Below are 17,500 nucleotides of genomic sequence, written 5' to 3' on the forward strand. Positions count from 1 at the left end.
AGGCTAGATAAGAGAAAGGAGTATCTCTCTTTCTTACATTCCTCACTCAAGGTTAAGCACACAGTATTTGCAGACAACCAAAAGACCACAATTAGAAGAAAAACACTAGCTGTTTTGTAATATGATTATGAAATAAAAGAAGTAACACTTAAATTCGGATATATGTAAATATCTGCCTCCGACAGAACGCTCCAATGCTGACGTTGAAGTGAAATGCTGACAGGATGTAGTATGAATGTAAGAATAGTTTGAATGTTGAAGAGCTGACGCTGAACTGAAATGCTAATGCATGTAGAAATGGTTTAAATGTTGAAATCGTTTAAAACGCTGAAATGGTTTGAATGCTGAAGAGTTGGAATTTTCAGGAAAACCGGAATTTGGTTTGGAACTTGGGAAAGTGTTTGGTTGAATGTCCAGGATGGGTGGAATGCGCCCAAGACCCAACCTCCGGGCTGATGATTTTAGCTTGTCCTGAAGAATTGATTTAGCCATTCCTTTACCAGTTTTGACGTTTGTTTGGGGTGTCATTGTCCTGTTGGAACACCCAACTGTGCCCCAGACCCATTTCTCCGGGCTGATTATATTAGATTGTAGAATTTGGAGGTAATCCTCCTTTTTTCATTGTCCCATTTACTCTCTGTAAAGCACCCGTTTCATTGGCAGCATTACAGGCCCAGAGCATAATACTACCACCACCATGCTTGACGGTAGGTTTGGTGTTCCTGGGATTAAAGGCCTCACCTTTTCTCCTCCAAACATATTGCTGGGCATTGTGGCCAAACAGCTAAGTTTTTGTTTCATCTGACCACAGAATTTTCTTCCAGAAGGTCTTATCTTTGTCCATGTGATTTGCTCACATTTTCAGTAGACCCATAATAAATTCATAAAAGAATCAAACTTCATGAATGTTTTTTGTGACCAACAAGTATGTGCTTTGGTGTGTGTTTGGGGTCATTGTTCAGTTGGAACACCCAACAATAAGGCGCTTTTGGTAGCCATCCACAAGCTTCTGCTTTAATTTTTAACCACTCCTCTTGACAAAATTGGTGCAGTTCAGCGAAATGTGTTGTTTTTTTCTGACATGGACTTGTTTCTTCAGCATTGTCCACACGTTTAAGTCAGGACTTTGGGAAGGCCATTCTAAACACCTTCATTCTAGCCTGATTTAGCCATTCCTTTACCACTTTTGTTGTGTGTTTGGGGTCATTGTCCTGTTGGAACACCCAACTGTGCCCCAGACCCATTTCTCCGGGCTGATTATATTAGATTGTAGAATTTGGAGGTAATCCTCCTTTTTCCATTGACCCATTTACTGTCTGTAAAGCAGCAGTTCCATTGGCAGCAAAACAGGCCCAGAGCATAATACTACCACCACCATGCTTGACGGTAGGTTTGGTGTTCCTGGGATTAAAGGCCTCACCTTTTCTCCTCCAAACATATTGCTGGGTATTGTGGCCAAACAGCTCAATTTTTGTTTCATCTGACCACAGAACTTTCCTCCAGAAGGTCTTATCTTTGTCCATGTGATGTCAGATGGCTAAATCAGGCTAGAATGAAGGTTTTTAGAATGGCCTTCCCAAAAGTCCTGACTTAAACGTGTGGACAATGCTGAAGAAACAAGTCCATGTCAGGAAAACCAACACATTTAGCTGAACTGCACCAATTTTGTGAAGAGGAGTGGTCAAAAATTCAAGCAGAAGCTTGTGGGTGGCTACCAAAAGCGCCTTATTGCAGGTAAACTTGCCAAGGGATATGTAAGCAAATATTAAAATTTTCAGTAGAGCCATAATAAATTCATAAAAGAAGCAAACTTCATGAATGTTTTTTTGTGATCAACAAGTATGTGCTCCAATCAATGAAGTCTGTATCAAATAGAAGAAGGCAACATCACACAGCAAACATGACAGACGCAGACGTACACACTACTATTAACTATGTGGGGGGAAATGGACAAAAAATCGATGATTGAAGTGACAAGCTCGTTTGTGGACAAGAAGATAAAACAGCCATGGACGCTCATTCAGTCTCTTCATTAACCAGTAAGACGATTTTAACGGGGCTGCTGATGCTGATCCAGCAAACAGCTCAGCTCATGCTGCTCTGTCTGGGCGCTGACGGCACATGTCACTTGGCGACACGCTCTGCTCTCATGAAACGTCTCTCAACTTGCATATGCCAGGTATTAAAATAAATAAATAATTAAGTGTCACATTAATTAAATTAAAAAAAAAAAGTAATTCCGCTGGTAATTAAATTAAAGCTTGTGGATGGCTACCAAAAGTGCCTTATTGCAGGTAAACTTGCCAAGCGACATCCATCCATCCATCCATCCATCCATCTTCCTCCGCTTATCCGAGGTCGGGTCGCGGGGGGGCAGCAGCCTAAGCAGGGAAGCCCAGACTTCCCTCTCCCCAGCCACTTCGTCCAGCTCCTCCCGGGGGATCCCGAGGCGTTCCCAGGCCAGCCGGGAGACATAGTCTTCCCAACGTGTCCTGGGTCTTCCTTGTGGCCTCCTACCGGTCGGACATGCCCTAAACACCTCCCTAGGGAGACGCTCGGGTGGCATCCTGACCAGATGCCCGAACCACCTCATCTGGCTCCTCTCGATGTGGAGGAGCAGCGGCTTTACTTTGAGCTCCCCCCGGATGACAGAGCTTCTCACCCTATCTCTAAGGGAGAGCCCCGCCACCCGGCGGAGGAAACTCATTTCGGCCGCTTGTACCCGTGATCTTGTCCTTTCGGTCATAACCCAAAGCTCATGACCATAGGTGAGGATGGGAACGTAGATCGACCGGTAAATTGAGAGCTTTGCCTTCCGGCTCAGCTCCTTCTTCACCACAACGGATCGATACAGCGTCCGCATTACTGAAGACGCCGCACTGATCCGCCTGTCGATCTCACGATCCACTCTTCCCTCACTCGTGAACAAGACTCCGAGGTACTTGAACTCCTCCACTTGGGGCAAGATCTCCTCCCCAACCCGGAGATGGCACTCCACCCTTTTCCGGGCGAGAACCATGGACTCGGAATTGGAGGTGCTGATTCTCATCCCAGTCGCTTCACACTCAGCTGCGAACCGATCCAGTGAGAGCTGAAGATCCTGGCCAGATGAAGCCATCAGCACCACATCATCTGCAAAAAGCAGAGACCTAATCCTGCAGCCACCAAACCAGATCCCCTTAACGCCTTGACTGCGCCTAGAAATTCTGTCCATAAAAGTTATGAACAGAATCGGTGACAAAGGGCAGCCTTGGCGGAGTCCAACCCTCACCGGAAACGTGTCCGACTTACTGCCGGCAATGCGAACCAAGCTCTGACACTGATCATACAGGGAGCGGACCGCCACAATCAGACAGTCCGAAACCCCATACTCTCTGAGCACTCCCCACAGGACTTCCCGAGGGACACGGTCGAATGCCTTCTCCAAGTCTACAAAGCACATGTAGACTGGTTGGGCAAACTCCCATGCACCCTCAAGGACCCTGCCGAGAGTATAGAGCTGGTCCACAGTTCCACGACCAGGACGAAAACCACACTGTTCCTCCTGAATCCGAGGTTCGACTATCAGGCGTAGCCTCCTCTCCAGTACACCTGAATAGACCTTACCGGGAAGGCTGAGGAGTTTGATCCCACGATAGTTAGAACACACCCTCCGGTTCCCCTTTTTAAAGAGAGGAACCACCACCCCGGTCTGCCAATCCAGAGGTACTGCCCCCGATGTCCACGCGATGCTGCAGAGTCTTGTCAACCAAGACAGCCCTACAGCATCCAGAGCCTTAAGGAACTCCGGGCGGATCTCATCCACCCCCGGGGCCTTTCCACCAAGGAGCTTTTTAACTACCTCAGCAACCTCAGCCCCAGAAATAGGAGAGCCCACCACAGACTCCCCAGGCACTGCTTCCTCATAGGAAGACGTGTTGGTGGGATTGAGGAGGTCTTCGAAGTATTCCCTCCACCGACCCACAACTTCCGCAGTCAAGGTCAGCAGAACACCATCCGCACCATACACGGTGTTGATAGTGCACTGCTTCCCCTTCCTGAGGCGGCGGATGGTGGTCCGGAATCGCTTCGAAGCCGTCCGGAAGTCGTTTTCCATGGCCTCCCCGAACTCCTCCCATGTCCGAGTTTTTGCCTCCGCGACCGCTGAAGCCGCACACCGCTTGGCCTGTCGGTACCTGTCCGCTGCCTCAGGAGTCCCATGAGCCAAAAGAACCCGATAGGACTCCTTCTTCAGCTTGACGGCATCCCTCACCGCCGGTGTCCACCAACGGGTTCTAGGATTACCGCCACGACAGGCACCAACTACCTTGCGGCCACAGCTCCAATCAGCCGCCTCGACAATAGAGGTGCGGAACATGGTCCACTCGGACTCAATGTCCAGCACCTCCCTCGTGACATGTTCAAAGTTCTTCCGGAGGTGGGAATTGAAACTCTCTTTGACAGGAGACTCTGCCAGACGTTCCCAGCAAACCCTCACAATGCGTTTGGGCCTGCCAGGTCTGTCCGGCATCCTCCCCCACCATCGCAGCCAACTCACCACCAGGTGGTGATCGGTAGAAAGCTCCGCCCCTCTCTTCACCCGAGTGTCCAAAACATGAGGCCGCAAATCCGATGACACAACTACAAAGTCGATCATAGAACTGCGGCCTAGGGTGTCCTGGTGCCAGGTGCACATGTGGACACCCTTATGCTTGAACATGGTGTTCGTTATGGACAATCCGTGACGAGCACAAAAGTCCAAAAACAAAACACCACTTGGGTTCAGATCCAGGCGGCCATTCTTCCCAATCACGCCTCTCCAGGTTTCACTGTCGTTGCCAATATGAGCATTGAAGTCCCCCAGTAGAACGAGGGAATCACCCGGGGGAGCACTCTCAAGTACTCCCTCGAGTGAATCCAAAAAGGGTGGGTACTCTGAGCTGCTGCTTGGCGCGTAAGCGCAAACAACAGTCAGGACCCGTCCCCCCACCCGAAGGCGGAGGGAAGCTACCCTCTCGTCCACCGGGTTGAACTCCAACTTTACAGGCTCTGAGCCGGGGGGCAACAAGAATTGCCACCCCAGCCCGTCGCCTCTCACTGCTGGCAACGCCAGAGTGGAAGAGAGTCCAGCCCCTCTCGAGAGAACTGGTTCCAGAGCCCTTGCTGTGCGTCGAGGTGAGTCCGACTATATCCAACCGGAACTTCTCTACCTCGCGCACTAGCTCAGGCTCCTTCCCCCCCCAGCGAGGTGACGTTCCACGTCCCAAGAGCTAGCTTCTGTAGCCGAGGATCGGACCGCCAAGTGCCCTGCCAAGCGACATGTAAGCAAATATTAACATTGCTGTATGTATACTTTTGACCCTCACATTTTCAGTAGACCCATAATAAATTCATAAAAGAAGCAAACTTCATGAATGTTTTTTGTGACCAACAAGTATGTGCTCCAATCACTACATCACAAAAAAATAAGAGTTGTAGAAATTACTGGAAACTCAAGACAGCCATGACATGATGTATGTAAACTTTTGACCATGACACATGCAAATATTACAAGAAATATGTGATTATGTTATGGTTTGATACTTCCAGAGTGTCCCATTTAATCCTGGTGGACCCCTGGGGTTTCCCCGAGAGTCCAAACGTCCAGAACCAGGAGGGCCGAGGTCAGGCCGCCGAGTTGGTGAGGAGGTCGTCTCCGCCACGCTGGGTGAAAGCCATCATCTCCGTCATTTCCCTCTTCAACCCGCTGGCTGTCATCCGGGCGGCCGGCCCCTGGGGTGAGGCGCTGTTTTGCCACCGTTTATCTGCCACACGTGATCCACCTCCCCGTTTCACGGTGAGTTCTTTGTTCAGGTCCGGGCTTGGTGACCAAATTTCGCCCCGATTTCAAGAGGAAATTTGAAGATCTGTTTGACGACGACACCATGACCCAATACATCTACCACTGTAACGCACAGACCCCGAGGTAAGTGCTCTACTTTTGCACTAGGACGTCATTACAGTCCCAGTTTGGATCAGCACTAAACTAAGAACGATGTGATCAAAAAGCGACATCAGTGTGTAAAGGATATCACCACATGGCCTCAGGAAGACTTCAGAAAACCACTGTCATTAACTACGGTTAGTCGCTACGTCTGTAAGTGCAAGTTAAAACTCTACTATGCAAAGCCAACGCCATTTTATCAACAACACCCAGAAACGCCGCCGGCTTATATGATACGCGTTACAGTAGAAATGTTCACATTTAAGCCTACAAGAATTCCACTACCAAGAAAACCAAGAAAACGTTGTAAATACTCATTTGGAATGTGGTGCCCTGCAACGTGTTTCAAAAAAGATGGCACAAGTGGCAAAAAAGACTGAGAAAGTTGAGGAATGCTCGTCAAATACTTATTTGGAACATCCCACAGGTGAACGGGCTAATTGGGAACAGGTGGGTGCCATGATTGGGTATAAAAAAGCAGCTTCCATGAAATGCTCAGTCATTCACAAACAAGGACGGGGCGAGGGTCACCACTTTGTCAACAAATGCCCGGGCAAATTGTTTACGAACAACATTTCTCAACCGGCTATTGCGAAGAATTTAGGGATTTTGCCATCTACGCTCCGTAATATCATCAAAAGGTTCAGAGAATCTGGAGAAATCACTGCACGTAACATTGAATTCCCGTGACCTTGGATCTCTCAGGCGGTACTGCATCAAAAAGCGACATCGGTGTGTAAAGGATACACCACACGGCCTCGGGAAGACTTCAGAAAACCACTGTCAGTAACTACGGTTCGTCGCTACATCTGTAAGTGCAAGTTAAAACTCTACTATGGAAAGCGAAAGCCATTTATCAACAACACCCAGAAACGCCGCCGACTTATATGATACGCATTTCAGTAGAAATTTTCACATTTAAGCCTACAAGAATTCCACTACCAAGAAAACGTTGTAAATCCTCATTTGGAATGTGATGCCTGCCACGTGTTTCCAAAAAAGCTGGCACAAGTGGTAAAAAAGACTGAGAAAGTTGAGGAATGCTCGTCAAATACTTATTTGGAACATCCCACAGGTGAACGGGCTAATTGGGAACAGGTGGGTGCCATGATTGGGTATAAAAAAGCAGCTTCCATGCAACCAGGGCGGGGCGAGGATCACCACTTTGTCAACAAATGCCTGAGCAAATTGTTTAAGAACAACATTTCTCAACCGGCTATTGCGATGAATTTAGGGATTTTGCCATCTACGGTCCGTAATATCATCAAAAGGTTCAGAGAATCTGGAGAAATCACTGCACGTAACATTGAATTCCCGTGACCTTGGATCCCTCAGGTGGTACTGCATCAAAAAGCAATCAGTGTGTAAAGGATATCACCACATGGCCTCAGGAACACTTCAGAAAACCACTGTCAGTAACTATGGTTGGTCGCTACTTCTGTAAGTGCAAGTTAAAACTCTACAATGTAAAGCGAAAGCCATTTATCAACAACACCCAGAAATGCCGCCCGCTTCGCTGGGCCCGAGTTTACTGAGTGTTGTTAAAAGGAAAGGCCATGTAAACAGCCATGGAAGCTCATTCAGTCTCTTCATTAACCAGTACAACGATTTTAACAGGGCTGTTGATGCTAATCCAGCAAACAGCTCAGCTCATGCTGCTCTGTCTGGGCGCTGACGGTACACGTCACTTAAAGTTAAAGTACCAATGATTGTCACACACACACTAGGTGTGGCGAAATTATTCCCAGCATTTGACCCATCACCCTTGATCACCCCCCTGGGAGGGGAGGGGAGGGGAGCAGTGAGCAGCAGCGGTGGCCGCGCTCGGGGAATCATTTTTGGTGATTTAACCCCCAATTCCAACCCTTGATGCTGAGTGCCAAGCAGGGAGGTAATGGCTCCCATTTTTTATAGTCTTTGGTATGACTCGGCCGGGGTTTGAACTCACAACCTACCCATCTCAGGGCGGACACTCTAACTACTAGGCCTTGGCGACGCGCTCTGCTCTCATGAAACGTCTCTCAACTTTCATATGCCTGGTATTAAAAAAATTATAATTAAGTGTCACATTAATTAAATTTTTTAAAAGGTAATACTGCTAGTAATTTAATTACTTTTTGGGTAAAGTACCTAGGTACTTTTTAAAAGTAGTTTTCAGTACTTAGTGTATTTTTCACTGAATACCTAATCTAAGTATTTTTTTCCTTTTATACTTGTGTCAAATAAAAAAAATAAAATAAAATAAAAAAAATAAATAAATAAATTGACAAGTAAAAAGGAAAAAAAAAAAAAAATTAAAAAATATAAAAATAATAAAAAATAAAAATTACTCTAATAATAGTACTCGAGTACTATTTTGACTCTTATTCAACATCTTAATAACAGTGCACTACAAACAAATGTTGTTGGTCTTCTATGAAAACGAGTTTCAAATTTACACTATAGAGCTTCACATTAAAAAAAGCCTTGGCGACACGCTCTGCTTTCATGAAACGTCTCTCAACTCGCATAAGCCAGGTATTAAAAATATACTAATTAAATGTCACATTAATTAAATTTTTTTTAAAGTAATTCTGCTAGTAATTTAATTACTTTTTTGGTAAAGTACCTATAGGTACTTTTTAAAAGTAGTTTTCAATACTTAGTGTATTTTTCACTGAATACCTAATATAGGTATTTTTTTTCCTTTTTACTTGTCAAATAAAAAAAAAAAAAAAAAAAAAAAAAATACAAGTAAAAAGTGAAAAAAATAAAACATAAAATTAAAAAACAAAAATAAAAATTACTCGAATAATAGTACTCGAGTACTATTTTGACTCTTATTCAACATCTTAATAGCAGTGCACTACAAACAAATTCTTTGAAAGCGGGTTTCAAATTGCACTATAGAGCTTCACATAAAAAAAGCCCCTTCAGAATAAAAGTGCAAAATTAAAAACGAGCGAAACGGGTACCTTTGGTTTAAATCTATACGGTCCACGTTTTCAGTTTCTCTTTTTTCCTCCCCTCGACACAGTGGTGAGGTGGGTTTCCGGGCCATGGCCGAGTCTCTGGGCTGGGCTAAGAAGCCCATGATCCACCGAGTCCACCTGCTGCCCAGCACCATGCCACTCACCATGCTGTATGGGGCCCAGTCCTGGGTTGACAGCGCCTCAGGGGAGAAGGTGGTAGAAATTAGGGGCCCGACCCACACTAAAGTGCTGGTAAGTGAAGAAGGCGGTCATCGTTCAATTATCCACCCTAAGTGGGATATTCTGCGTGGAATTAGGCTGTAATTTACCCTAAATTCCACTACTTTTTACCTACGCTTTTTACACTGCGGCTGATTTATGGATGTCACGTTTATATTTGATATGTTCATTAAAGTGCATTGTATCAGATCACAAAGTTAAAATAAAATACCTTGTTTTATTTCTTTACTTTCTAATTTTCTTACTAAAGGTATTATTATTATTTTTTATAGTTTGATAGGGAAAAAAAATAGTGTCCAATATTGCAAGAAATATTATATTATCTAACTTTGTTGGTCAAAATCCAAATAAATACTTACATATCTGCTTAACTTATGGTTTCGAAGCAAGTTATCCATCAAATTGTACACTATAAAAATTACCAATAGATTTTACTGTAAAATTTAGGGATTTTTTTTTTTACGAAAGTTTGAAAAAAAAAAAAACAATGTTTTTTTTTTTTTATAGTAAAATTCTGTCGACTGAGCTGTCATTTTTTTGTGTTTTTAAAAAATATATTTTTTTTACTGTAAAATTTGCGGTTGATGAATTTATGGTACCACATTTTATTATGGTAAAAAACTAGCGGTACTGTATTTCTATTTACAGTAATATGTTGTAAAAATAATAATAATAATAAAAAAACACTATATATTTTACAGTAAAATATTTTACTGGCAACTAAGCATAGAGTAAAATCCACCGATTTTTTTTATTCTTTATGTAAAAAAGCATAGAAATGGCCTAAAAAATTAATTCGTCCAAAAAAAATAAAATAATAAAATTACAAAAAAAATCGAGATTCAAAAGTGATAAAATATTTTTTTTTAGCACCCCTATTTATTACATACCGTATGATAGTTTGTAAAAATAACAATAAATACTTTAATATCTGCTTAACTTATGGTTTCGAAGCAAGTTATCCATCAAATTGTACACTATAAAAATTACCAATAGATTTTACTGTGAAATTTAGGGATTTATATATTTTTAAGTAAGTTTGAAAAAAAACTAAACGACCAATGTTTATTTTTTTATAGTAAAATTCTGTCGACTAAGCTGTCTTTTTTAAATTAAACATTTTTTTTTTTTTGCTGTAAAATCCACGGTTGATGATTTTATGGTACCACATTTTATTATGGTAAAAAACTAGCTTCTGAGTTGCCAAAATAAAATTCAACAGCGGTTCTGTATTTCTATTTACAGTAATATGTTGTAAAAATAATAATAAAAAAACACCATATATTTTACAGTAAAATATTTTACTGGCCACTAAGCTGCTAATTTTTTTTCTGTAAAAATTGGTAAAATCCAGAGTTTTTTTTTTACTCTTTATGTAAAAATCTTTAAAAATATTAAAAGTTGTTACAAAACCTCCTTTTGGTTGCTGACGTATGACACATACATGCACCAAGTAAGCATAGAGATGGCCTATAAAATGTTTAAAAAAAATAAATAAATTCGTCCAAAAAAATAGAATAATAAATAATAAAATTACTAAAAAAATCGGGATTCAAAAGTGATAAAATAATTTTTTTTTAGCACCTTTAATTATTATTATTAAAAATAACAAAAAATACTTAAATATCTGCTTAACTTATGGTTTCGAAAGCAAGTTATCCATCAAATTGTACACTATAAAAATGACCAATAGATTTTACTGTCAAATTTAGGGATTTCTTTTATTTTTTTGACAGCATATTACTGTAAGTTTGAAAAAAAACAAAAAAACAATGTTCGTTTTTTTATAGTAAAATTCTGTCGACTGAGCTGTTAGTTTTTTTTGGTTAGTTTTTTTTTTACTGTAAAATCCACGGTTGATGATTTTATGGTACCACATTTTATTATGGTAAAAAACTAGCATCTGAGTTGCCAAAATAAAATTAAACAGCGGTACTGTATTTCTATTTACATATGTTGTAAAAATAATAATAATCATTTAAAAAAACCACCATATATTTTACAGTAAAATATTTTACTGGCAACTAAGCTGCCAGTTTTTTTACCTAAAAAATGTATACAAAAAAAATTAATTCGTCCAAAAAAATAAAATAATAAAATAACTAAAAAAATCGGGATGCAAAAGTGATAAAACACATTTTTTTAACACCTTATGACAAGTTCCACGCTGGAAATCACTGAAAGCGGCCCATTCTTTTGCCCAAGTGCTTGATTTTATACACCCTTTAGGACACCTGATTCTGATCATTTGGATGGGTGGCCAAATACTTTTGGCAATATAGTGTATCTGCGGCTAATATATAGAAACATTTTTTTCCATTTAAAATGTAGTGGGTGCGGCTAGACGCTCTATAGTCCAGAAAATGCGGTAAATTATGCTCCTTTTCGGCGGATTTTATGGCAAAATGCTTAATTGCTAATTACTATTTTTAATCTTTGGCTGTGTTTTGTTCCGCAGCTTGTAAACGACGCTTCTCATCACGTGTACGCCGACCAACCAAAGAAGTTCAACAAAGTGGTAGACAACATTTGTAACTCCGTGAACTGAGTGTGTGTGTGTGTGTGTGTGTGTGTGTGTGTGTGTGTGTGTGTGTGTGTGTGTGTGTGTGTGTGTGAACTCTACTGTTTTTATAAAGCATCTGTACATTGAAAGACATTTCATCCTGATCCGTCATAATTGATCCACGCTAAGGATTGGCCATTGTTGTTAAAAAGAAGCCAGTTTGTTGTCTTTAATTGGCCAGTGTAGGAAAAACAAAAAAAAAAATGTTATTTTTTTACAATAACTAAAGCTAAGATTATTCCTCTATGACGTAATGTTCATTAAAAGCAATAAAAATATTTGAAACAGTTGGGGTAGTGCACTTACTGAATTATCGGAGAATGTACACAAACCCAAAACCAGTGAAAGGTTGTGTAAATGGTAAACAAAAACAGAATACAAAGATTTTGCAAATCCTTTTCAACTTATATTCAATTGAATAGACTGCAAAAACAAGATATTTAACGTTCCAACTGGTAAACGTGCTCATTTGGCATTGGATGCCTGTGATAAAGCTAGCACAAGTGGCAAAAAAGACTGAGGAAAGTCGAGGAACGCTCGTCAAACACTTATTTGGAACGTCCCACAGGTGAACTGGCTAATTGGGAACAGGTGGGTGCCGTGATTGGGTATAAAAAAACACACGTTAAAAGTGGTAAAGGAATGGCTAAATCAGGCTAGAATGAAGGTTTAAGAATGGCCTTCCCAAAGTCCTGACCGTGTGCAAATTACGGAATTAAGGGTGTTATCTATGCATATTGGGGATATAAGGGCGTGTTTATATGCAAATTATGACAGACACGCACGCGCTAACCATTTGGCATTCAGCAACTTAAGAACGGCAGGTGGGGACAACTTGGCCGTTTAAGAATAGGTCATGAATTTCAATTCTCTTAGGAAATCACTTCGTAAGAAAGATAAGAGGAAATGTTAGGAACTTATTGCTGAATGGGGCCCAATGACCTCAAACACGCGTCAAAAGTGGTAAAGGAATGGCTAAATCAGGCTAGAGTGAAGGTTTTAGAATGGCCTTCCCAAAAGTCCAGACTTAAACGTGTGGACAATGCTGAAGAAACAAGTCCAAACAAATTTAGCTGAACTGCACCAATTTTGTCAAGAGGAGTGGTCAAAAATTCAAGCAAAAGCTTGTGGATGGCTACCAAAAGCGCCTTATTGCAGTGAAACTTGCCAAGGGACAAAGAGCAAAGAGTTGTAGAAATGATTGGAAACTCAAGACAGCCATGACATGATGTTCTTTACAAGTGTACGTACACTTTTGATTGTGACTATATTGTGTTTGTGATGAGTAAATAACAGTTAGTGCCAGGTCACTCCTCCAGAACGACGATGTCCACCACTCCGTGCACCTGTGTCAGCTGTTTGCAGTCCAGAGAGGCCACCAGCTTCCTGCCAGTGCTAATTATTTAGGCCGTAAATTACAATTATGATTTTTTTTTTAAATTTCGGTACACCTTTTTCAGTGTCAGCTCAAAATGAATGCGTCCTCAAACGGTGTATTTTCTGGCTCTTACCAGCAGAGGGCGGTAGCACGTTAGGAGAAAATGTAGGTGGTTACTTGCAATTTCTTTAAAGCAGTGGTAACCAAGAAATAAAAAAAATAAAAAAATAAAAATAAAATAATTTTTTCCCCCTCCTTTTTACTTGTGTCAAATAAAAAATAAAAAATACAAAAATACAAATAAAATTGACACAAGTAAAAAGGAAAAAAATAAAAAAATAAAAATTACTCTAATAATAGTACTCGAGTACTATTTTGACTCTTATTCAACATCTTAATAGCAGTGCACTACAAACAAACGTTGTCGGTCTTCTATGAAAGCGGGTTTCAAATTACACTATAGAGCTTCACATAAAAAAAAAAGCCTTGGCGACACGCTCTGCTCTCATGAAACGTCTCTCAACTTGCATAAGCCAGGTATTAAAAATATACTAATTAAAGTGGCACATTAATTACATTTTTTAAAGAGTAATTCCGCTAGTAATTTAATTACTTTTTTGGTAAAGTACCTATAGGTACTTTTTTTTAAATAGTTTTCAGTACTGAGTGTATTTTTCACTGAATACCTAATATAAGTATTTTTTTTTCCTTTTTACTTGTGTCAAAAAAAAAAAAAAAAAAAAAAAAAAAAATATATATATATATATATATATATATATATATACGGTATATATATATACGGTATATATATATATATATATATATATATATATATATATATATATATATATATATATATATTACACACAAGAAATAAAAAATAAAAATATATATGTATATATATATATATATATTTTTTTTAAATCAACATAAAAAACACAAAATACACTTACAATTAGTCAATTAGTGCACCAACCCAAAAAATCTCCCTCCCCCATTTACACTCATTCGCACAAAAGGGTTGTTTCTTTCTGTTATTAATATTCTGGTTCCTACATTATATATCAATATATATTAAAACAAAGCCTCGGCGACACGCTCTGCTCTCATGAAACGTCTCTCAACTTGCATAAGCCAGGTATTAAAAATATACTAATTAAAGTGTCACATTAATTACATTTTTTAAAGAGTAATTCCGGTAGTAATTCAATCCCGGGCTCGGGATCTTTCTGTGTGGAGTTTGCATGTTCTCCCCGTGACTGCGTGGGTTCCCTCCGGGTACTCCGGCTTCCTCCCACCTCCAAAGACATGCACCTGGGGATAAGTTGATTGGCAACACTAAATTGGCCCTAGTGTGTGGATGTGAGTGTGAATGTTGTCTGTCTATCTGTGTTGGCCCTGCGATGAGGTGGCGACTTGTCCAGGGTGTACCCCGCCTTCCGCCCGACTGTAGCTGAGATAGGCTCCAGCGCCCCCCCGCGACCCCAAAGGGAATAAGCGGTAGAAAATGGATGGATGGATGGATGAAATTACTTTTTTGGTAAAGTACCTATAGGTACTTTTTTTAAAGTAGTTTTCAGTACTGAGTGTATTTTTCACTGAATACCTAATCTAAGTATTTGTTTTCCTTTTTACTGGTGTCAAATAAGAAAATTAAAAAAAAAAAAAAATAGACAATTGACAAGTAAAAAGGAAAAAAAATGTATATATATTACGCACAAGAAATAAAAAAATAATTTTTTTTTTTATTTTTTATTTTTTATTTTTATTAAATCAATATAAAAAACACAAAATACACTTACAATTAGTCAATTAGTGCACCAACCCAAAAAATCTCCCTCCCCCATTTACACTCATTCGCACAAAAGGGTTGTTTCTTTCTGTTATTAATATTCTGGTTCCTACATTATATATCAATATATATTAAAAAAAAAAGCCTCGGCGACACGCTCTGCTCTCATGAAACGTCTCTCAACTTGCATAAGCCAGGTATTAAAAATATACTAATTAAAGTGTCACATTACTTACATTTTTTAAAGAGTAATTCCGCTAGTAATGAAATTACTTTTTTGGTAAAGTACGGTACTTTTTTTAAAGTAGTTTTCAGTACTGAGTTTATTTTTCACTGAATACCTAATATATGTATTTTTTTTTTCCTTTTTACTTGTGTCAAATTAAAAATAAAAATTAAATAATTGACAAGTAAAAAGGAAAAAATTAATAAACAAATTAATAAAAATAAACAAATAAAAAGTACGCACAAGAAATAAAAAAATAAAATAAAATATATATGTATATATTTTTTTATTAAATCAACATAAAAAACATAAAATACTCTTACAATTAGTCAATTAGTGCACCAACCCCCAAAAAACTCCCTCCCCCACTCATTCACACTCATTCACACAAAAGGGTTGTTTCTTTCTGTTATTAATATTTCTGGTTCCTACATTATATATCAATATATATCAATACAGTCTGCAGGGATACAGTCCGTAAGCACACATGATTGTGTTTTTTTATGACAAAAAACCCCCCCTTACCCAGCTCAAAATGAATGCGTCCTCAAACGGTGTATTTTCTGTCTCTCACCAGCAGAGGGCAGTAGCACGTTAGGAGAAAATGCAGGTTGTTACTTGCAAGTTTCTTGAAAGGATCAAACGAGCAACATTTCTGCGTTTCAATTTCACTTTTAATTAGTCACACGTGATACTAAACACACAAAATAAATAGTTAATGAATCCTTCACATTTAAAGGTCAGTGTTTTCCATTCTGATAAATATCGTTACTTCAATGCTAACAAAGAGTTTTTCCTGTCTCCATTCAGATGTGATAAAAGTGTACAAAAGTTCCCTTTGTGTGATACGGTAATAAAAATGATCACATAAGGATGCTTAGTTAAGTGCTACACATGACTTCATTATAAAAATACACTTTTTGTTATTTCAAGGGTTAGAAACACCATACTGATGACGCCACATTCTTTTCTCCCTAGCAGCGCAAAAAATAAGACTAATACTGTACATTTACAATCACCATCAAAGGACATAATGTCATGGCTGTCTTGAGTTTCCAGTCATTTCTACAACAATAAGGCGCTTTTGGTAGCCATCCACAAGCTTCCGGTTGAATTTTTGACCACTCTGCTTGACAAAATTGGTGCAGTTCAGCTAAATTTGTTAGTTTTCCTGACATGGACGTGTTTCTTCAGCATTGTCCACACGTTTAAATCCGGACTTTTGGGAAGGCCATTCTAAAAACCTTCATTCTAGCCTGATTTAGCCATTCCTTTACCACTTTTGACGTGTGTTTGGGGGTCATTGTCCTGTTGGAGCACCCAACTGTGCCCCAGACCCATTTCTCCGGGCTGATTATATTAGGTTGATTTGTAGAATTTGGAGGTAATCCTCCTTTTTCCATTGTCCCATTTACTCTCTGTAAAGCAGCAGTTCCATTGGCAGCAAAACAGGCCCAGAGCATAATACTACCACCACCATGCTTGACAGTAGGAATGGTGTTCCTGGGACAGCTGAATTTTTGTTTCATCTGACATCACATGGACAAAGATAAGACCTTCTGGAGGAAAGTTCTGTGGTCGGATGAAACAAAAATGGAGCTGTTTGGCCACAATACCCAGCAATATGTTTGGAGGAGACAAGGTGAGGCCTTTAATCCCAGGAACTACCGTCAAGCATGGTGGTGGTAGTATTATGATCTGGGCCTGTTTTGCTGCCAATGGAACTGGGGCTTTACAGAGAGTAAATGGGACAATGGAAAAAGGAGGATTACCTCCAAATTCTTCAGGACAAGCTAAAATCATCAGCCCGGAGAAATGGGTCTGGGGCACAGTTGGGTGTTCCAACAGGACAATGATCCTAAACACACGTTAAAAGTGGTAAAGGAATGGCTAAATCAGGCTAGAATGAAGGTTTAAGAATGGCCTTCCCAAAGTCCTGACCGTGTGCAAATTACGGAATTAAGGGTGTTTACCTATGCATATTGGGGATATAAGGGCGTGTTTATATGCAAATTATGACAGACACGCACGCGCTAACCATTTGGCATTCAGCAACTTAAGAACGGCAGGTGGGGACAACTTGGCCGTTTAAGAATAGGTCATGAATTTCAATTCTCTTAGGAAATCACTTCGTAAGAAAGATAAGAGGAAATGTTAGGTACTTATTGCTGAATGGGGCCCAATGACCTCAAACACGCGTCAAAAGTGGTAAAGGAATGGCTAAATCAGGCTAGAGTGAAGGTTTTAGAATGGCCTTCCCAAAAGTCCAGACTTAAACGTGTGGACAATGCTGAAGAAACAAGTCCAAACAAATTTAGCTGAACTGCACCAATTTTGTCAAGAGGAGTGGTCAAAAATTCAAGCAAAAGCTTGTGGATGGCTACCAAA

The 17,500-nt window shown here is 40.0% G+C and overlaps 1 protein-coding gene across 2 annotated transcripts in view; it reads left to right on the forward strand.

Moving 5' to 3' along the window:
• Positions 1–12,004, forward strand: part of abhd4 (abhydrolase domain containing 4, N-acyl phospholipase B) — a 22,476-nt gene extending 10,472 nt beyond the window's left edge. For both annotated transcript variants that reach the window (XM_061936034.2, XM_061936043.1), the window contains exons 5-8: positions 5,569–5,756; positions 5,833–5,944; positions 8,979–9,165; positions 11,612–12,004. In XM_061936034.2, coding sequence (XP_061792018.1) covers positions 5,569–5,756; positions 5,833–5,944; positions 8,979–9,165; positions 11,612–11,701 — 577 coding nt within the window. In that variant the 3' untranslated portion in view covers positions 11,702–12,004. The remainder of the gene's footprint in view (positions 1–5,568; positions 5,757–5,832; positions 5,945–8,978; positions 9,166–11,611) is intronic.
• Positions 12,005–17,500: the final 5,496 nt, after the last annotated feature.

The sequence above is a fragment of the Nerophis lumbriciformis genome, linkage group LG03, assembly GCF_033978685.3.
Source record: "Nerophis lumbriciformis linkage group LG03, RoL_Nlum_v2.1, whole genome shotgun sequence".
In the NCBI taxonomy this organism is placed as follows: Eukaryota; Metazoa; Chordata; class Actinopteri; order Syngnathiformes; family Syngnathidae; genus Nerophis; species Nerophis lumbriciformis.